This window comes from Onychostoma macrolepis, chromosome 08, assembly GCF_012432095.1.
Source record: "Onychostoma macrolepis isolate SWU-2019 chromosome 08, ASM1243209v1, whole genome shotgun sequence".
Classification (NCBI taxonomy): Eukaryota; Metazoa; Chordata; class Actinopteri; order Cypriniformes; family Cyprinidae; genus Onychostoma; species Onychostoma macrolepis.
In genome coordinates this window covers 8,327,792-8,346,862 of record NC_081162.1, presented here as the reverse complement: position 1 = coordinate 8,346,862, position 19,071 = coordinate 8,327,792, and the positions used below count along the sequence as shown (strand labels likewise).

The 19,071-nt window shown below is 36.5% G+C and overlaps 2 protein-coding genes across 4 annotated transcripts; both read left to right on the top strand.

The window, feature by feature from the left end:
- Window positions 1-1,510: 1,510 nt before the first annotated feature.
- On the top strand, window positions 1,511-4,048 carry npm2a (nucleophosmin/nucleoplasmin, 2a). 2 transcript variants are annotated; one of them, XM_058785896.1, is made up of 6 exons: window positions 1,511-1,609; window positions 1,725-1,960; window positions 2,048-2,130; window positions 3,089-3,199; window positions 3,286-3,379; window positions 3,907-4,048. In XM_058785896.1, exons 2-6 carry the CDS (start codon window positions 1,849-1,851, stop codon window positions 3,957-3,959), a joined length of 453 nt encoding a protein of 150 aa, XP_058641879.1. In that variant the 5' UTR covers window positions 1,511-1,609; window positions 1,725-1,848; the 3' UTR covers window positions 3,960-4,048. The 2 variants fall into 2 exon arrangements, with proteins under 2 accessions (XP_058641879.1, XP_058641880.1); XM_058785897.1 differs by lacking the exon at window positions 3,907-4,048 and adding an exon at window positions 3,425-3,720 and having other exon boundaries at window positions 1,519-1,960; window positions 3,286-3,340.
- A 388-nt stretch (window positions 4,049-4,436) lies between these two features.
- Window positions 4,437-15,087, top strand: got1l1 (glutamic-oxaloacetic transaminase 1 like 1). Of its 2 annotated transcripts, none has more exons than XM_058785891.1 (8): window positions 4,437-4,571; window positions 5,291-5,472; window positions 7,500-7,623; window positions 8,454-8,671; window positions 11,995-12,145; window positions 12,260-12,419; window positions 14,390-14,532; window positions 14,640-15,087. In XM_058785891.1, the coding sequence occupies exons 1-8, from the start codon at window positions 4,460-4,462 to the stop codon at window positions 14,777-14,779; spliced, it is 1,230 nt and encodes a 409-aa protein (XP_058641874.1). In that variant the 5' UTR covers window positions 4,437-4,459; the 3' UTR covers window positions 14,780-15,087. The 2 variants fall into 2 exon arrangements, with proteins under 2 accessions (XP_058641874.1, XP_058641873.1); XM_058785890.1 differs by having other exon boundaries at window positions 8,454-8,689.
- Window positions 15,088-19,071: the final 3,984 nt, after the last annotated feature.

The following is a 19,071-nucleotide window of genomic DNA, read 5'->3' as shown; positions in this document are numbered from 1 at the left end:
GAACGACGTTGCCTACCCCTGGTGTAGGGAATTATAGGTTATCCTTTCTATCCATGGGCTTAACCCAGTTTACACATCTAAATTCTAAAATACCTGAATATTTCACTTCATTGACTAAAAATAGTATCAACACAAACAACTCCATTAATTCCTATCTCCTCCATAATTCTACATAACGTTATGCGTTTGTGTGTTCCTCAAATAAACTGCAGGTCTGGGCAGGGTGCCGATGCCAAGATAACAGGGGCACCGGAGATAACGAGGATAACATGGAGTGTGGAGTGAGCGGGTTGCTCTTTTGGGACGAACTAAAAAGAGAATGTGGAGAATTCCTCAGAAAATAAGAGGTAAAAATGTCATAGAGCAGGACAGATTGGTTAGGCGTCTGATAAGCAGTTCAGCAAACAGTCAGACTCACCCGCCAAAACAATGTGTACAAGAATTTCACCCTGCAACAACAGTGTGAGGCATATGTGAAAATCACAAGACAATAAAAATCCTAACAGGTTAACTAAAGGTCAGAAGAATTCAAATGTAACAAAAGATTTCCATTTCAAATAAATGTTGTTCTTTTAAACTTCATCAAAGAATCCTGAAGAAAAAGTATCATGAATTCCAAGACAAAAAGCATAACAGTTTTGTACAACGATAATATTAAGAAAAGCGGCAAATCAGCATATTAGAATGATTTCTGAAGGATCATGTTACACTGAAGACTGGAGTAATTATGCTGAAAATTCAGCTTTGCGTCACATGAATAAACCACGCTTATATTTATCCATGTATGCTATTGTTGTTAATAATAATATAACATTTGAGTGACGTGCTACTTTCTCTATTTTATCCAATTAAATGAGCAAATGATTTTATTTTAATTAAAGAAGAATAGAGTCTGTGCAAGACAGTCTACTAAGTGATAATAATCTCTCATCGTGAATCACACCTCTGACCCCTAGACTGATACATGTTTAAAAGATGGCTGTGATCTGAAAGATTATGATTTAACCTGTGACCAAAACTAAAGATAAAGTCAACCTACATACAGAATGAAAGATTACTGGGGGGGAGGGGGTGACTGGATTACGTAAAAATTGCATTACCTGTTATAATGCGGTTTATAAAATTATACATTTTAAAGTCATTTAGCCATCAAAGGCTGAATATGTTTTTGTTTGTTTTTATATGCATATATTTAATTAACACTGACACGTGTTATGACATTGTTTTAGGCAAAATGTTAAAGCTTTAGGCTAAACATTTTCAATAAATGAGAGAATAATCTGAAAACAAAAAGTGTATAAACACCTGCCACCCCTTAAAATTAATCCATAAAAGCGTCTTCATAAAATAAATACATCTCAACAAAAGAATAAATAAACCGCATATAACAAAAAAGTTACACATAAAAATAAACGCAAACTAATTTAATACAGTTATTCAAAAATGAAGGATAAATTTCCTCAGGCAACAAACTTGATCAGAAGTCCTGGCGCGCCCTCTAGTGTCTGATGAAGCGCGTCGCGCGCTCAGGAAAAACACCTGAAGTTCATCAAAAACCGACCCAATTTATCAGCTATCCGCGCGCAGTGTTTTTCCTCGCTGTTTACAGGTGTGTGTGTCCATGTGAATGGCACTGTTTATGTTAAAACAAAATAACTGTTCAAGCCTTGCTCCAGGTGGTGGATATAGTGAGCTGAACTACACCTCGTTGATTATTTTAACAGGAAAAGGAATATTAAGCGCCCCTTTGTAAACAAACATTTACGATTGGGGTCGAGCTGACTGGTTTAGGTGAGGAAAAGGTACAGAAAGATTCTCTTCTCACGCCGTTTCACCAGAACAGCGTTCATGCTGACTGAAATGACAAGCTGTTTTATCGAAAATGACTCTGTAGCTTCAATCAGTCTGTCTGAATTATCCAGCTCATCATCTGTGTCTGACAGAGCATGTGTTCACTGGGGTAAGATCATTTCTGTCCTGTACAACGAGCCTTTGCAATTGCCTGAATTGTTTTAGTCGCTTTTACTTGCTCTTTCTTTCCTGAAAGGTTGTGTGCTCAGTGGTTCTGAGACCACAGCTGTCTTTCAAGCAGAAAATGACCTTCTGGAAAACCAGTTTTTCATCAAAACGGTAACCTAGATTTGGGCCTTCATAGTCCACCTCGGCATGGAAAATGTTAACGTTTACTCACCTTCATGTCGTTACAAACTCGTATGATTTTTTTTTTTTTTTTTTGTTCTCTTCCATGGCGTATGTTATTCAGCTTGCTTTCCCTCCAGAGTTGTTAATCATTGTTGTGAGTGGATCAGTCGATTTAAGGATTTGAACTCGAGTCCTGGATTTGTGAACAAGTCATCCTATCATTTGATTCATTGAATCAATCTTCTCGATCAGTTCTTTTCATTCATGAATCGAACATTGCTCATCAACAAGTAAAGGCAGCCATGTTTGTCATTTATTCAGTTGTTTATTCATTCATTCAAGGATTAAAATAACGTGCAGAAGTGATTAAAAACTAATGCATCAGAGTCACTGCGTTTTATCATTTGTAGTCCGCATTCTCTTTCATTATAAATGATTGGCCATGATAAATGGGTCATTTACATTTTGGTTCATGAGGGTGAGTAAATGACTTTTTGGTAACACTTTACAATAAGGTGTTGTTTATTAACATTATTTAATGTATTAACTAACATGAACAAACAATGAACAATGCATTTATTACAATATTTATTAATCTTTGTTAATGTTAGTTTATGAAAATACAGTTGTTCATTGTTTATTCATGTTAGTTCACAGTGCATTAACTAACGTTAACAAACACAACTTGTGATTTTAATAATGTAAAAATTAATGTTAACTAAGATTAATAAATGCTGTAGAAGTATTGTTCATTCTTAGTTCATGTTTACTGATGTTGTTAACTAATGAACCTTATTGTAAAGTGTTACCGACTTTTTTTTAATGATTACATTTTTTGAATGATCTATTAAAAAGTGTATGAGTGAGCCTGTTAACCTGCACACACATCCATAGTCTTCAACAGGTTTGTTATTAGAGTAAAATTGCCTGATTTCTATTTTCACAGATATGTCTTAGTGAGGAGGCAGGAGACGAGATGCATATAGTGGCCGTCTGTGATGGTGTCGGAGCTTCCAAACCGCTGCCCATTGCCACCCTCCGCCACTGTATGCCAATGGTGAATTATTGGAGCTGATACTTTGATTGAAAGACTTCAAAAACGTATAATATATATAAGACTGGATATTTTGTCTCATGTTGCAGATCAGTTTTCCTGGTTTGGAGCTTATTCCCCCCGTCACCTTTAAACTGTGCTCGGGTAAAGGACCTGTGTTCATCTCTGCTCAGCATATAACATGTAAGAGCTTACATTGGAATACTTATATTATTTTGTGTTTTTCAGGGTTGGGCAAAACTCCCTTTTTTAGCTCCTTGTTCCTAATTCACAAGTGTGAAAATGCAGGGTGCTGGCTGGAAATTTGAATTGCAATGACTGGAGGATTTATGAACTACATTTCAGAAATTTCAACATGGTTACACAGCCAAGGAGCTTCAATAGTCCAACACAAGCATTTTCTTTCTTTTTTTTCCCCAGTTGATTGTATACATTTCTTTAATTCTATGAAAACAAATAAAACCGGCACCAATATTGATTTTCAGTTTGCTATATACACTGCAAAATATCCACCTCAACACTGTCAGATAATTTTAGAAATGTTGACTTGGATATTGTAATTTCCTTAAATATTCAATGATTCCTATGTATGAAAATATTAGTTTTTAATATAAAAAAAATACAAATTTTCAATTTTGTATTTTAATACTAAATGGTGCTCAACCATGCTATTGCAAAAAAAAAAAAATCACTTTTGCCTTTTTTTGCAGTGAATCCCGTTGAGATGACAGAGGGGGAGGAGGAGGAGGATGAAGATGATTAAATGCCAGCGATGAGAGCTTATTTTGACCGTTTGAACAATGATGGGTCCTGTGGGACAATGATTGTGCCAGTAGTTATTATTGAAGCATCACAGTGTTTGTCAACATTAAAAAAAAAGTCTGAGTGTAAATAATACTACATAATTTTATCTGATGTATTTTTCCCTATCTGTAGACTGAGATGCATACCTAATTGTAAAAAACAAACAAAACAAAAAAAAAACATGCATTTGACTTGAAGTGAGAAATAAAGTATAGTGTAGGTAAAATGTTTGTGAATCATACTTTTGGCAGCATGTTAATTATAAAATTTATTTTGATTTCTAGCTTGGTGAGAGTACAACATCATGACCTATGGCAGAGTTTCTATGAGTTGTTGCTAGGAAACAGTCACGCATCTAAGCAACAGACCGTAAACAAACCCTTGCACGTTGTCATTGACATAGAGCTGCAGAATGACTGCTGTTTACAGTGAGAAAAGAAGTCAATACACCAGCACAAGATGTCTGCTCGCTCTGTGTTTGATGGCGCGGTGTTCATGTCATCTGAAATGAAGCTTCAAGAGGATTTCAAGCGAGACACACACCCCGATAAAGTGAATCTGGCAGGGAGGGGTGAGTGATTTTACTGCCTCTGCCCCACACTGGACACGGACTACTGCCTGTAATGATGATGATGACGACACACAAAAGAAACCTATGAAATCAAAATTGAATTTTAGCCTGCGTGTTAGACTCTTAAGGTCATTTACATGCTAATGTACTCATAAAATGTTAGAAATACAGGAAAATACACCAAACATATTGATGATGCAGTCTGCAAAAGTTGCCAAATACCATCTACTTTTTACAAACAATAGCTTGTATTCAATAACAATTTTGAAAGTAATTATGATGCTTAATATTTTTTGTGGAAATGGTCATACATTTTTGTCAGAATACTGAACAAAATTCACATAATTTATTTGAAATGGAAATCTTTTGTGACTTTATAAATGTTTTTTACACTTTTCATTAATGTGTCCTTAATAAAAATATTAATTTCTTTAAAATAATAAATCTTACCCCAACCCTACCTCAAAATATTAAGCAGCACAGCTGTTTTGAGCATTGATAATATGAAATGTTTTTTTGTTTTTTATGGTTTTTACTGTAATCATACTGTAATTGTAATCAAATAGAAACAGCTTTGATGAGCAGAAAAGTCTTATTTCAAAAACATAAAACATTCTTATACTTTCCAAACCTTTGACTGTTAGTGTACATCTTACTTTCTTCTAATGCATACAACACTGCCAGCTTATAATCAAATGTACATTTCTATCTTTCAATAGAGTATGTTGGAGAGCATGGACACACCACATGGCTTCCTCTTGTACGAAAAATCAAGCAGCAAATAGCCACGGACCCGACTCTAACCCCAGAGTACCCACCCATCCTTGGGATCCCAGAATTCACCAGAAGGGCAACCGAACTTGCATTGGGCAAAGATAGCCCCGCCATTGTGGAAAGCAGGGTAACATCATTTTAATTATTTTCAGTAACTGACGTCACACTGTAGACCAGGGTTCCTCAAATCTTACCCTGGAGGTCCAATCCACTGCAGAGTTTAGCTCCAACCCTGATCAAACTCACCTTTCTGTGATTTTCTAATGATCCTGAAGACATTGATTAGCATGTTCAGGTGTGTTTGATTAGGGTTACATCTAAACTCTGCAGGAAAGTGGATCTCGAGGTCCAGATTTGAGGAGCCCTGCTGTAGACCATCTTTGGTCAAATATATTCCCACAATTGTTGAAAGCCCACGTTAATTCCCAGTGCCGACTGTGATCAACAGCAACTTGCAAGCTGAATACACTGATAGCGCACAGGAGGCTTAGTACAAACCCACTGTGTAGTTTGTTTGTAGACTGTGTAAAGCCGGTCGCATTCAACGCTATCTGGAAATGTCAGTGCAAGCTATAAACCACATATAGCTTTTGATTATTGAACTACGGAGATAATGTGATGCAAATGGGTTAGGCATCCACGTCACGGTCAGACATTAGAGATACTGGTGCTGAATAGAAACTAACCTCCACTGATCGATTTACTGTTATTAAACTGATTAACACTAAGTGTTGATATTCTGGTTAAGACACCTGAACGCCTGACACAAACCCCAGTCTTCACATTTCCTTCAACCTTAAGCTTTTCAACCAGATGGAACAAGCAAATCCACACGATTTAAATTAGCAATGCAGAGCAATGATTTCCTACCAGGGGTCATGTGTACCCCAGGGGATACTTAAGGTTGTTAAACCTATAAAACAGAAATTGTGACTCTTGGTTTCTTTTATAAATAATTTAGAAATTTGGTCTTTCTCAAAAAAATTTTCTCCATGATTGTCCCCCAGAAATCTCAAAACTTATGGCAGACAAACAAGCTCAGGTGTCTTATTATAGCGAGTCTGTTTTTCACACACAGTCAGGATTGGCCACCATGCCCAATTGAAAGGAGGTGACATGATGTTTGAGCAGAGTTCATTTCGAATGCAACTTGCAAAAACTGTATATTTGATTATTAAAATGCATGATTTACAGTACATTCAACGCATTTATCTAAATCGATTTGCAATGCATTTAAGATAAAAAATGTATCAGTTCCTGCTTTCCCTGGGAACTGAACCCATGACTTTGGCATTTCTAGTGCCATGTTCTACGGTGTTGAGTTACAGGAAGGCTTAATTATTATAGATGATTATGATAAAGTGTCTAAAATTGACAAAAATCACCCTTTGTTATAAGTCCAATTGAGTTGCACCTACTGCAGATTATTTGCTTTAAACTATAGATTCCGCTGTCATTCGAGGTGCAATCACATGACTCAGCCGAACGCACAAGCGCTCTTCTTCGTGAGCATTTGAGTGTGTGGTAAAAATCTAGATTAGAGCGCCAACTGCTGTTAAAAACAGCTTCCAGAGAGAATAGCAATGTATTTGGAAAATCTCAGAAACAATCCATGAATTGCGATGCATCGTTATATCGTCACAGCCCTAATACACAGACAATTTGCTGTGAGCATGTACAGCTACCACATAAATCATGTTGCAGATCTAGACAGGTGGAGCTGGGGGAGGTGGAGGGTCTCAGAGAAACTGCACTGAAGCTTACAGTAAACACTGAACCAGACTATTTAAATGTTGAGCAAGCAATTTCATTGGACAGGTTATAGGCATAGTTTCTCTTTTATGCGTGGGGGCATCCACTGGCAGATGAGCCATGGGCACTTTTTTTTTAATCTGTTCTACATTTCATATATTTATGTAACATATTCTACATTAAAATACATTTAGAGTTAACAATGACTGCTGTACAAAGAGTAGCCTAATAAATAAATATAATTGAAATTAATTTAGCCCAAAACCTACTTATTCTATCCACTAAAATAATAAGATGAGACAAATAAAATGAGAAAATATGATTTCTTTCATTTTTATGTTGTGGGTTAGACTTTGTTTCCAAATTACCAGCTCAGATGAAATGTGTTTGGAAATATGGTAGGTGTTCGGCGTCCAGACAGTTGGATGTACTGGAGCTGTGCGTCTGGGCGCTGAGTTACTGAGATCCTGCTACTGTTCAAGCTCTTCCTGGAGTGGACCCATCTTGCTGTCCTCTCTCTGTGATGGTGGGTACAAAATGTGCACATGCCATGCAGAGATTGTTCTGTTACGTAGAAATTAAATTTTAACTTTCAAGGGCCAGTTGCACCAGCTGTGCATCAGTTACAACTTAGTTTCATTTTGGCATAAAGGGGTTACATCTTACACACTTCTAAATATTTTTTCATTGCACCGTAAACTTAGATGAAAAAAAAGTAATCTAAGCCTCCAACCAGGCCTCGAATAAAACAGCAGATTGACTGAATATGCATCAGTAAGTTCTTGTTTTTCCTGACAGACTTCAGTCCTTTACACATATATGATACTGTTGACATTTACATTTTAAGAGCGAGAACATTGTGAATAAATTAGTGACTTCTCACCACAAACCCGACCTAAAAGGTGTGCCTTTGTGTGCATTGATCTGACTTGTGTATGTCAAATAAAATCAATTATAATAATAAAAAAAAATCATTATGTTTTTGTATCGGTATTTATTTATTGATCCTTAGTCATTTCAGATACAGTTTCTGAATGTTAATGGAAACATTAGTTAAATGAGGTTAGAATCAATGATAAACTGAAATTCACAGCATTTCAACAACTTCAGCTCACATATTAGAAGGCCTTAAAAACAAATGGTGCCACCGATAAAGTTCAAAGTTATTTACAAACTAGTTAGAAGTTATTAGGGATGGAGTGTGGACTTTACATACCAATTTAAGTAAGAACTTATGAAGAGCTGGTGCAACCCTAGACAGTATTTTTAGACCAAACCTAAATATAAATCCTACAAATATTTGAGTTTTGAATATGCTGTCATAACACTTGTTAATTTCTCTATCATTTCTTGAAGACTCGCTGACTGGTATGTTTAAGGCAGCAGGGATTGAGGATGTGCGACATTATCGGTACTGGGATGCAGAATCTAATGGAGTGGGTGTGGAAAATATGGTGCATGACTTGAAGAACGCTCCGGAACGATGTGTGGTGGTCCTGTTTGCTTCAGGTCACTGTCCCACCGGTGCTGAACTTTCTCAGGAGGACTGGAAACGTGTGGCTGAGGTCATGGTGGTATGGTCTCATAATGAAGTACGAAATTGAGCTTAAGAACTGACATCCTTCCCAGTTGAGTAGAGTGAGAGAGTTCAATCATTTATAGCATTCATTATCAGGTGTGTAAGGCTAGTTAGACCCTTCAGGGTAAGATCAATTATATTTCAGCTTCACTAAACATCTCCACATGAGGATCAGGTTTTCCTATCCATAATTCATAGTCTCTATGTGCTCTTATTAAAACAAGTAAACAAATAGTTATGGTTAATAAATGCTGTCAGATGTATAGGGTATAACTGGGCTAAAGGCACACCTTTAGGAAGATGTGCTTTTCACTCTTTACATTGTGCGTGAATGCAGAAAAAAAAAATCTATGTTTTATTGAACATTTATGGAGCAACACATTTTGTTGGAAGAAAAATCATAAAAGTGGTGTGATCTGTTTTTTTTTTTAAATCGTATTCAATCGTATTGAATTTTTTTTTTTTTTTTTTTAAGTAAGTTAAAGGGGTCATATAATGCCATTTTTGTACAAGCTAATATGATTCTTTAGGGTCTAAATTGAAAGTTTGTAATATACTTTAATTAAAAATTCTCATTAGTATTGTAAGAAAACACTCATTTTACCCGGTCAAAAACAGCTCTCTGTTCAGCACACCGTTTTAGTGCGTGTTTTTAAATGCTAGTGAGCTTTGCTCGCCCGCCCCTCTGTTCTGTGGGGCGTTTTGACCTAACACACGTGGAGTGTTGCCTTGACAACAGTTGAGGGTATATTTTGAAGAATGGCAGCGGAGTCTCTGAGGATACTGTGCAACCGTAACGTTTTGTTCATTATAAACGTGGGATTATTAATTATATTGAGAACGTCAGAATAGAAAACATGCATGTACCCTGAATGTAAACATTAGCCACATACATCGTGAAGCGTGCTAGCGATTTGCAAAGATTAATATAAAGATTAATATAAAGGTTAATTAAACGTTACACTCACTTCTTCTGGAGGTTCAGCAGGAACACGAATAGTTGGTACCGATTCTTTTTCAGGAGCAGCTTCTTAGCAAAACCAGCTTTATACTGACCTTCATTTATAAAGCAGTCTGGTGAAAAATGATTCGCGCAAACATGAAAACATTGACGTTGCTCGTGGGGAATATTCCCTTCAAAAGCAAAACTCAGCCACTGTGTCTTCAGCGGTTCGGACTTAGGAACATCAAAATGACTGCTGTGTTCATTATTGCACCCGAGAACAGAACACCACAATCGCTTAGACGCCATTCTGCTCATAGACAGCTCCAGCGTATATCAACAATGACAGCGCGGACTATGATTGACAGCTCGCTCACGAGCAAGGGCGGGTCTGTGTTGAAACACTGCTGTCAATCAACCATCGTGGGAGGGGCGTCCGACCGTGTGACGTCACACGGTCGAACGGCTTGATTTGAGACAGGGTAAAACAAATAAGGAGATTAAAAAAAAAAAAACACTGGATGGATTTTTATCATTTTATGATGGTTGTGTACAGGCACTGCTAACACACATTTCAGTACAATCAACTTGTAAAAGTGCATGTACCATTATATGACCCCTTTAAAGGGGTGGTTTACTGTTTTTTTTTTTTCTAGGCTTGATTGTGTTTATGGGGTGCAGTCTAACATGTTCATGCTTCGTTTTTTAAAAAATGCATTATTTTTCATATAATTTACCTTTATTCCACACCGCTCTGTCCCTTCTCTGACCAACGCCTCGATTATTTCCTGTTTTTTATGAAGCCCCTCCCTCAGAAATATGTGATGGGCTCTGGTTGGTTAGCTGGCTAAGTGTGTTGTGATTCACTAAACCGCCAAGCATGCGTCTAAATGTCCCGCTTCTCAGCTCAGTGGCATGTGCTCCGGTTGTATTGTAAACAATGGTGTCGTCTATATTGCTCATCAATTTGAGCCTGATTGAGATGCAGAGGATATTAGTGAAGAGGATCACACAAGCACGGCTCTTAATGGTATGTTTGTTTGTTTGTTTGTTGTCTCATACTTTAAGATACGCTGTTATTATGCTACTGCTTATGTTAGCTTTTAATATACGGTTTTATTCTGATTAAAGCTTTAATTAAAGCTTTCGGCCACCGCACACGTGTCCATGTATAACGCTTCTCATTGCTATGTGAAAATGTATAATTGGAACAGTTTGTTGGAGCTGATCTGACGATCTGAATGAGAGAGAAAGGGAGAGAGAGAGAGATGCAGAGCAGGGCGACTCAAGGAACAGTATTAAAACAGCTGTTTTAGAACATTAATTTTGAAACTTGTGAATCCATTAGAATCGTTAGAAGACAGAATCACGATTCATATATGAATAGATTTTTACGTGCACCCTAGTTTTCTCTTCCTCTTCTCTAAAGCAGCACAACATGGCCTTGCCCCCTTCCTTACATGTTCCTGAGGGCGGGGTTTATCTGGGTTCGTTTTTGTAGGCATTAAACTTCCAGAATTTTAAAAGACGATATCTCTGTTTGCATTGAACTTTCAGCGCTGCAACTTTGCAGATATCGTTCATGCTCAAACAGCAACATTACACACTAACTAACGTTAAAAAAGTGAAATTGCAATCAACCACTCCTTTATTCAAAACAATCGGCAAAGTTTAAATTAAATATAGTGTTATTAAAATATGATGAAAAAAAAGGAAGATTCTGAAAGTTTTGAAAGAGATCCCATAATAATTTAATGTTATGTACATATTTTGTTATATAATATGATGAATATAACATTTTTAAATATGATTTATGTTTCATCATAAATATAGTGGTTATCTCTAAGACACCCAACTATTAATTTTATTAACCATCTAATTTTAACTATTTAATATTTCAGATTTTATTTATTATTTAAAAAAAAAAGTATAATAAAATAATAAAAAATAATAATAATTACCTTGAACAGAACAGAAAATCATTCACTTTTTTTCTCAAAATATATTTGATAGTTCTATTGATTCTCATTTGTTACATAAGTCTATAACATTAAAAAACAACAACATTAAACATATGCATAGTGAAACACAGATGTTTAGGAAAGTGCTGCAAGCTTTTGTGCCATCAAATGGTTTAGAGGAGAATGAAATCAAATTTGCCTATTGCCCTGGTGTGCTTTTAGCCCCCTAGAACCCTGATACTAGACTGACCATCAATGGCTTTGATCTTATTACGATTAGTTTATACATGGCATAGTTCAATCTTTTATCACTAATAACCACAGAGTGGGTGAGTAGTGTTTGATATACCATGGTTCCTTGAAAGAAGCAGTAGTCAGTCTTTTAATTCCATTCTGTCTCTTTCTCTCAATTAGAAGCGCCAGTTATTTCCATTCTTCTTGATGTCTGCCCAAGGCTTGTGCAGTGGTTCTCTTGAGCAAGACGCCTGGCCTGTTCGCTACTGTGTATCTTTGGGGCTTGAACTTCTCTGCGCTCAATCTTTTTCTCACAACTTTGGCCTTTATGGTGTGTTTACCATTTGTAATTGGGTTACAGTTTAGATATTACTCCAGACGCATGTCTAAATGTTATTTACATCTTAAGCTATACTCAAAATTATTTGGATATTCTCATTGATAGGTGAGAGAGTGGGGCATCTGCTCTCTGTGTTAAAGCAGAACCTGCTGGCCGTACAATCTCAAGCTGAGAAACTCGTTCAGAAGCTTTGGTCCTGCCCGCCGATGGAAGGGGCCAGGGTGGTTGCCACCGTATTAAATAATCCTGCCAATCTATTTGAGTGGTAAGACTTATTCCTTTCATTTATGCTTTTTGACATGATTAAAATGCTCATTTAACATCTGTACTGTACGTTCTTTGCATTTCACCTCTGCTCTATCTTTATCCTAGTCCAGCTTTTTTAATAAACTTGGCATTGTCATAAACGTTTTAATTGAGAATTTTGTTTATTCATTTTAAAAAACTCAGTACAATAGTGACCTTATACAAACTATTTGGATGCTTACAGTAAGTCACACTTAATGTGCACGAATAACGATAGATACAAAGGATCAAACCAACTGGCATTTGCAAACAAATGAGGTTTTCTCAGAAGTATTGTAACCTGAATTTTCTAGCTCCTAAATGCATAAATCCAAATGTAATTTTTCAAAAGCATTTTGTATTGTTTTAAAGGGATAGTTCACTCAAAAATGAAAATGTGATGTTTATCTGCTTACCCCCAGGGCATCCAAGATGTAGGTGACTTTCTTTCTTCAGTAGAACACAAACGAAGATTTTTAACTCAAACCGTTGCAGTCTGTCAGTCCTATAATGCAAGTCAATGGGCACCAAATCTTTGAGAGTAAAAAAAACATGCACAGACAAATCCAAATTAAACCCTGCGGCTCGTTACGATACATTGATGTCCTAAGACACGAAACGATCAGTTTGTGCGAGAAATGATAAGTGTATTTTTATAATTTTTTACCTCTAATATACCACTGTCCAACTGCCCTGAGCGCGTGCACGGCATCCGGTGCGTAACGTCTGTATGTGCTCTGGCGTAGTTTACGCAAGCGCCGGAAGTGATCTGTCGTGACTCTATCTTACTCATGAGGCTATCGGAGAACTGATGAGATGTGAGTGATACAGGAGGATATGGTTGGACTGATGTCATTCATAAATGCTACACATTTACACGTACCTGCTGACACACTGATTACCATTTATACTGACATTCGATGTTGTTCTGTCCTACACGGATAAATAAATTTACTTAATAATTAGCTGTGGTGAATGGTGACTCCCTTATTTTGTTGCGATTCAGAAAGGAGAACGTAACAAATACTGTTCAGTTTCTCGCACAAACCGATCGTTTCGTGTCTTAGGACATCGATGTATATCGTCACGAGCCGCAGGGTTTAATTTGGATTTGTCTGTGCATGTTTTTTTTTACTCTCAAAGACTGTGTGCCCATTGACTTGCATTATAGGACTGACAGACTGCAACGGTTTGAGTTAAAAATCTTTGTTTGTGTTCTACTGAAGAAACAAAGTCACCTACATCTTGGATGCCCTGGGGGTAAGCAGATAAACATCACATTTTCATTTTTGGGTGAACTATCCCTTTAATTGTTTTTTTATTTATTCATTTAAACAGTGACCTCACAAAGTATTTGGATGTTTAATATGCATGAATGTAATGGAAACTTTTTTCCACCAAGGGATAGAAAAACAAAACTTTTTCTCTCAATTCAGACTTTTTTCAGACAAAAATATTACATTACTTTCTGTTAGTTTTGAACAGTATATCTACTGAAATGACAGTTGGTTTCTTGTATTTTCTCTGCCATTTGGTTTGACATTTTGTTACATAATGCAAAGACATTGATACATTGTAAGTGTGGCTTAAGTATACAAACACGTTTCACGTGTATGTGGCCATGAATAAACAAAGCCCTTAAAAAAAAAACTCTAGTATTAAGAACATCTGATTGTCACAGTGTCTTTACATCAAAGCTGCCTGAATAGATGAAGTTGTTCTTGACCATGAGCATTTCAGTAAAGCTTAGTGTTCCAATACAATGAGAAATCAATTTCCCCTGAAACTTCCATTGCAAATTAAGAACATCTCGATCTGAACATTACACTTGTAAATTTGATTTTGAGATGAACAGATGCCCAAGGCTTTCTATTCTTTATGCAAAGGTGGTGCTGAAATTAAAAACTGCTTGTTTTATTATTCAGCAAATGAGTCTGAAGTTTTTCTCAGGCAGGAGAGTGTGAAGGCCATCGCTGAGCGCTGCATGCTAATCCGAGAGCGTCTGCGTGAGAGACTGAGGCTATTGGGTGGTCCGTGGCATTGGGATCACATAGTAAAACCTGGAGGGCTTTATTGCTGTTTCGGACTCAATAGTGAGTGATGCATAATAGTGAACAGTACTAACATTACACAGGGGGAGCTCAATACTACAGTATACATTTAAATGCAAACACTAAATAAATTTCATATTCTCTATCAGCTCAACAGGTTGAGTTTCTGGTTCAGAAGAAACATATCTACTTGTTATCCAACGGGTGTCTGAATGTCAGTGCCATTAACAGCCGTAACCTGGACTATGTTGCTGAATCCATACATCAAGCCTTAAGCTCTCAACTCTGATCTCTCATCACCCAAAAACTTCAGCTCTTCATCTGTAGAATGGCTTTAATCAGCTATGCATTGGGAATTTCTATCTTTGAATCATAAGCATGTGTATTTCAAATATATTCAAACAGACTATTAACTTTCTTAGACTTAACATTTAATGAAGGCTTGTAATGCAGACAGATCTGCAGTCGACTTCACTGGTTTCCTGTTGTCTAATTATTAGTTATTTTGTTTGTTGTAATATATTTATGGGACAGACTGTTCTTTGATTGGGGCTGAAAGAAGTAACTCACAAGAAATAAAAGTACATCTGTATATCACCCACTGTGTGATGGCTCTTATCAAGCAACATTCTCACATTTCTCTCCCATACAACACTCAGAAGAGTATTCATCACCATACTCACATCAGTATCCAAAACATGTAATAGCAAAGTCTGAAGTTAAAGATAATTTTTTTTTAACTAACTTTTTTTTCCAGTTTTTGATGATGAGATAAAAAAGCATATATATCATTTAAGATGCTTTTATCCAAAGAGCCTTACAAATGAGGACAATGGAAGCAATCAAAATCAACAAAAGAGCAATATGCAAGTGCTATGGCAAGTCTCAGTTAGCTTAACGCAGTACACGTAGCAAGTTTTTTATTTTTTTTAAATTATATAGTAAATAAAAATAAAAAAGAATAGAAAAAGAATAGAGCAAGCTAGTGTTAGAGGCCTTTTTTGCTTTTGTTAATTGTAAAATAAATAAAAGAAAACAAATGGATAGAATACAAAAAGAATAGAGAAGCTAGTGTTAGTTTTTTTTTTTTAAGAATAGAATTAGAATAGAAAGTGCTAGAGTTAGATGGTCAAATAAAGATGGAAGATATGTGTTTTTAGCCGATTCTTGAAGATGGCTATAAGATTGAGTTGAGTTATATATTGTATATACAGTTGTGCTCATAAATTTACATGCCCCTTGCAGAATATGCAAAATGTTAATCATTTTAACGAAATATATTCTTAAATATATTCTGAACAAAATAATTGTGTTGCCTTCTTGAGCATCAGTAAATGTTTCCACCTTTTGCAATAGCTGTGTATGAGTCGCTAAATTGCCCTCAGTGTGAAAAGATGGATCTCAAAATCATACTGTCACTGTTGGAAAGGGTTCGAATATGCAGAAGATGCTGGAAAACCAAAGAACGTGCAGGAGCTGGAGGATTTTTCTGAAGGACAGCAGGCAGTTAGGACCAACAAGGGACTCATGAACAACTATCACAACACACAAAAACAGTTGTGGATCAACCAGGAAACAACACAGATTATTAAGATTCAAGGGTATGTAAACTTTTGAACGGGGTCATTTTTTTATGAATGCAGTCATTATTTTATTTTGTGGAGTATTTATAAACATCTGTTATGTGAAATAGCTTATTCAGGAGAGTACTAAAAAATAACATGCAATTTCCATGATTCCTCTTATTTACTTAAAATTATTTGCATATTCTGCAAGGGGTATGTAATCTTATGAGCACAACTGTGTGTATGAGTGAGTGAGTGAGTGAGTGTGTGTGTGTGTGTGTATATATATATATATATATATATATATATATATACAGGTGCTGGTCATATAATTAGAATATCATCAAAAAGTTGATTTATTTCACTAATTCCATTCAAAAAGTGAAACTTGTATATTATATTCATTCATTACACACAGACTGATATATTTCAAATGTTTATTTCTTTTAATTTTGATGATTATAACTGACAACTAAGGAAAATCCCAAATTCAGTATTTTAGAAAATTAGAATATTTACATTTGAGTTTCAATTAATGACCATCCCTACAGTATAAATTCCGGGTATCTCTTGTTCTCTGAAACCACATTAATGGAGAAGACTGCTGACTTGGCAATGATCCAGAAGACGAACATTGACGCCCTCCACAAAGAGGGTAAGTCACAGAGGGTCATTACTGAAAGGTGTGGCTGTTTACAGAGTGCTGTATCAAAGCATATTAAATGCAAAGTTGACTGGAAGGAAGAATTTGGGTAGGAAAAGGTGCACAAGCAACAGGGATGACTGCAAGCTTGAGAATACAGTCGAGCAAAGCTGATTCAAACACTTGTGAGAGCTTCACAAGGAGTGGATTGAAGCTGGAGTCAGTGCATCAAGAGTCACCACGCTCAGACGTCTTCAGGAAAAGGGCTACCAAGCCACTTCTGAACCAGAGACAACGTCAGAAGCGTCTTACCTGGGCTGAGGAGAAAAAGAACTGGACTGTTGCTCAGTGGTCCAAAGTCCTCTTTTCAGATGAAAGTAAATTTTGCATTTCATTTGGAAATCAAGGTCCCAGAGTCTGGAGGAAGAGTAGAGAGGCACAGAATCCATGTTGCTTGAAGTCCAGTGTGAAGTTTCCACAGTCTGTGATGATTTGGGCTGCCATGTCATCTGCTGGTGTTGGTTCACTGTATTTTCTGAGGTCCAAGGTCAACGCAGCCGTATACCAGGAAGTTTTAGAGCACTTCATGCTTCCTGCTGCTGACCAACTTTATGGAGATGCAGATTTCATTTTCCAACAGGACTTGGCACCTGCACACAGTGCCAAAGCAACCATTATCTGGTTTAAGGACCATGGTATCCCTGTTCTTTATTGGCCAGCAAACTCGCCTGACCTTAACCCCATAGAAAATCTATGGGGTATTGTGAAGAGGAAGATGCAATATGCCAGACCCAACAATGCAGAAGAGCTGAAGGCCACTATCAGAGCAACCTGGGCTCTCATAACACCTGAGCAGTGCCACAGACTGATCGACTCCATGCCACGCCGCAGTAATTCAGGCAACAGGAGCCCCAACTAAGTATTGAGTGCTGTACATGCTCATACTTTTCATGTTCATACTTTTCAGTTGGCCAAGATTTCTAAAAATCCTTTCTTTGTATTGGTCTTAAGTAATATTCTAATTTTCTGAGATACTGAGTTTGGGATTTTCCTTAGTTGTCAGTTATAATCATCAAAATTAAAAGAAATAAACATTTGAAATATATCAGTCTGTGTGTAATGAATGAATATAATATACAAGTTTCACTTTCTGAATGGAATTAGTGAAATAAATCAACTTTTTGATGATATTCTAATTATATGACCAGCACCTGTGTGTGTATATATATATATATATATATATATATATGAAGAGTTTATTCGCAAAAACGGATAACTTTTTTTTTTTTTAATTTTCAAAAATCATGTTTTTTATTGTTATTATGTTTATATTGTGTTTTGTGTTATTTAGCCAGTATTTTTTTTAAAGTAATATTTTACCTAATCAAAATAACCCAACTGCAGTTTGATTGAGATTAACTGGAATGCACAATGAAAAAAAAAAAAATGATTTTTGAAAATTGTTTAAAAGAGTTATCTGTTTTTGCAAATGAACTCTTCTCATATATATATATATATATATATATATATATATACAGTGAGGAATATAAGTATTTGAACACCCTGCTATTTTGCAAGTTCTCCCACTTAGAAATCATGGAGGGGTCTGAAATTGTCATCGTAGTGCATGTCCACTGTGAGAGACATAATCTAAAAAAAAAAATCCAGAAATCACAATTTATGATTTTTTAACTATTTATTTGTACGATACAGCTGCAAATAAGTATTTGAACACCTGTCTATCAGCTAGAATTCTGACCCTCAAAGACCTGTTAGTCTGCCTTTAAAATGTCCACCTCCACTCCATTTATTATCCTAAATTAGATGCACCTGTTTGAGGTCGTTAGCTGCATAAAGACACCTGTCCACCCCATACAATCAGTAAGAATCCAACTACTAACATGGCCAAGACCAAAGAGCTGTCCAAAGACACTAGAGACAAAATTGTACACCTCCACAAGGCTGGAAAGGGCTATGGGGAAATTGCCAAGCAGCTTGGTGAAAAAAGGTCCACTGTTGGAGCAATCATTAGAAAATGGAAGAAGCTGAACATGACTGTCAATCTCCCTCAGACTGGGGCTCCATGCAAGATCTCACCTCGTGGGGTCTCAATGATCCTAAGAAAGGTGAGAAATCAGCCCAGAACTACACGGGAGGAGCTGGTCAATGACCTGAAAAGAGCTGGGACCACCGTTTCCAAGGTTACTGTTGGTAATACACTAAGACGTCATGGTTTGAAATCATGCATGGCACGGAAGGTTCCCCTGCTTAAACCAGCACATGTCCAGGTCCGACTTAAGTTTGCCAATGACCATTTGGATGATCCAGAGGAGTCATGGGAGAAAGTCATGTGGTCAGATGAGACCAAAATAG

Bases quoted from the DNA above. Each gene is read 5' to 3' on its own strand.
- got1l1 (XM_058785890.1), top strand. From the start codon at position 4,460: ATGTCTGCTCGCTCTGTGTTTGATGGCGCGGTGTTCATGTCATCTGAA. The intron at 12,420-14,389 runs GTAAGACTTATT...AGTTTTTCTCAG, and splicing joins CCTGCCAATCTATTTGAGTG to GCAGGAGAGTGTGAAGGCCA. The intron at 14,533-14,639 runs GTGAGTGATGCA...ATTCTCTATCAG, and splicing joins TTGCTGTTTCGGACTCAATA to CTCAACAGGTTGAGTTTCTG.
- npm2a (XM_058785896.1), top strand. From the start codon at position 1,849: ATGCTGACTGAAATGACAAGCTGTTTTATCGAAAATGACTCTGTAGCT. The intron at 1,961-2,047 runs GTAAGATCATTT...CTTTCCTGAAAG, and splicing joins CAGAGCATGTGTTCACTGGG to GTTGTGTGCTCAGTGGTTCT. The intron at 3,380-3,906 runs GTAAGAGCTTAC...CTTTTTTTGCAG, and splicing joins CTCTGCTCAGCATATAACAT to TGAATCCCGTTGAGATGACA.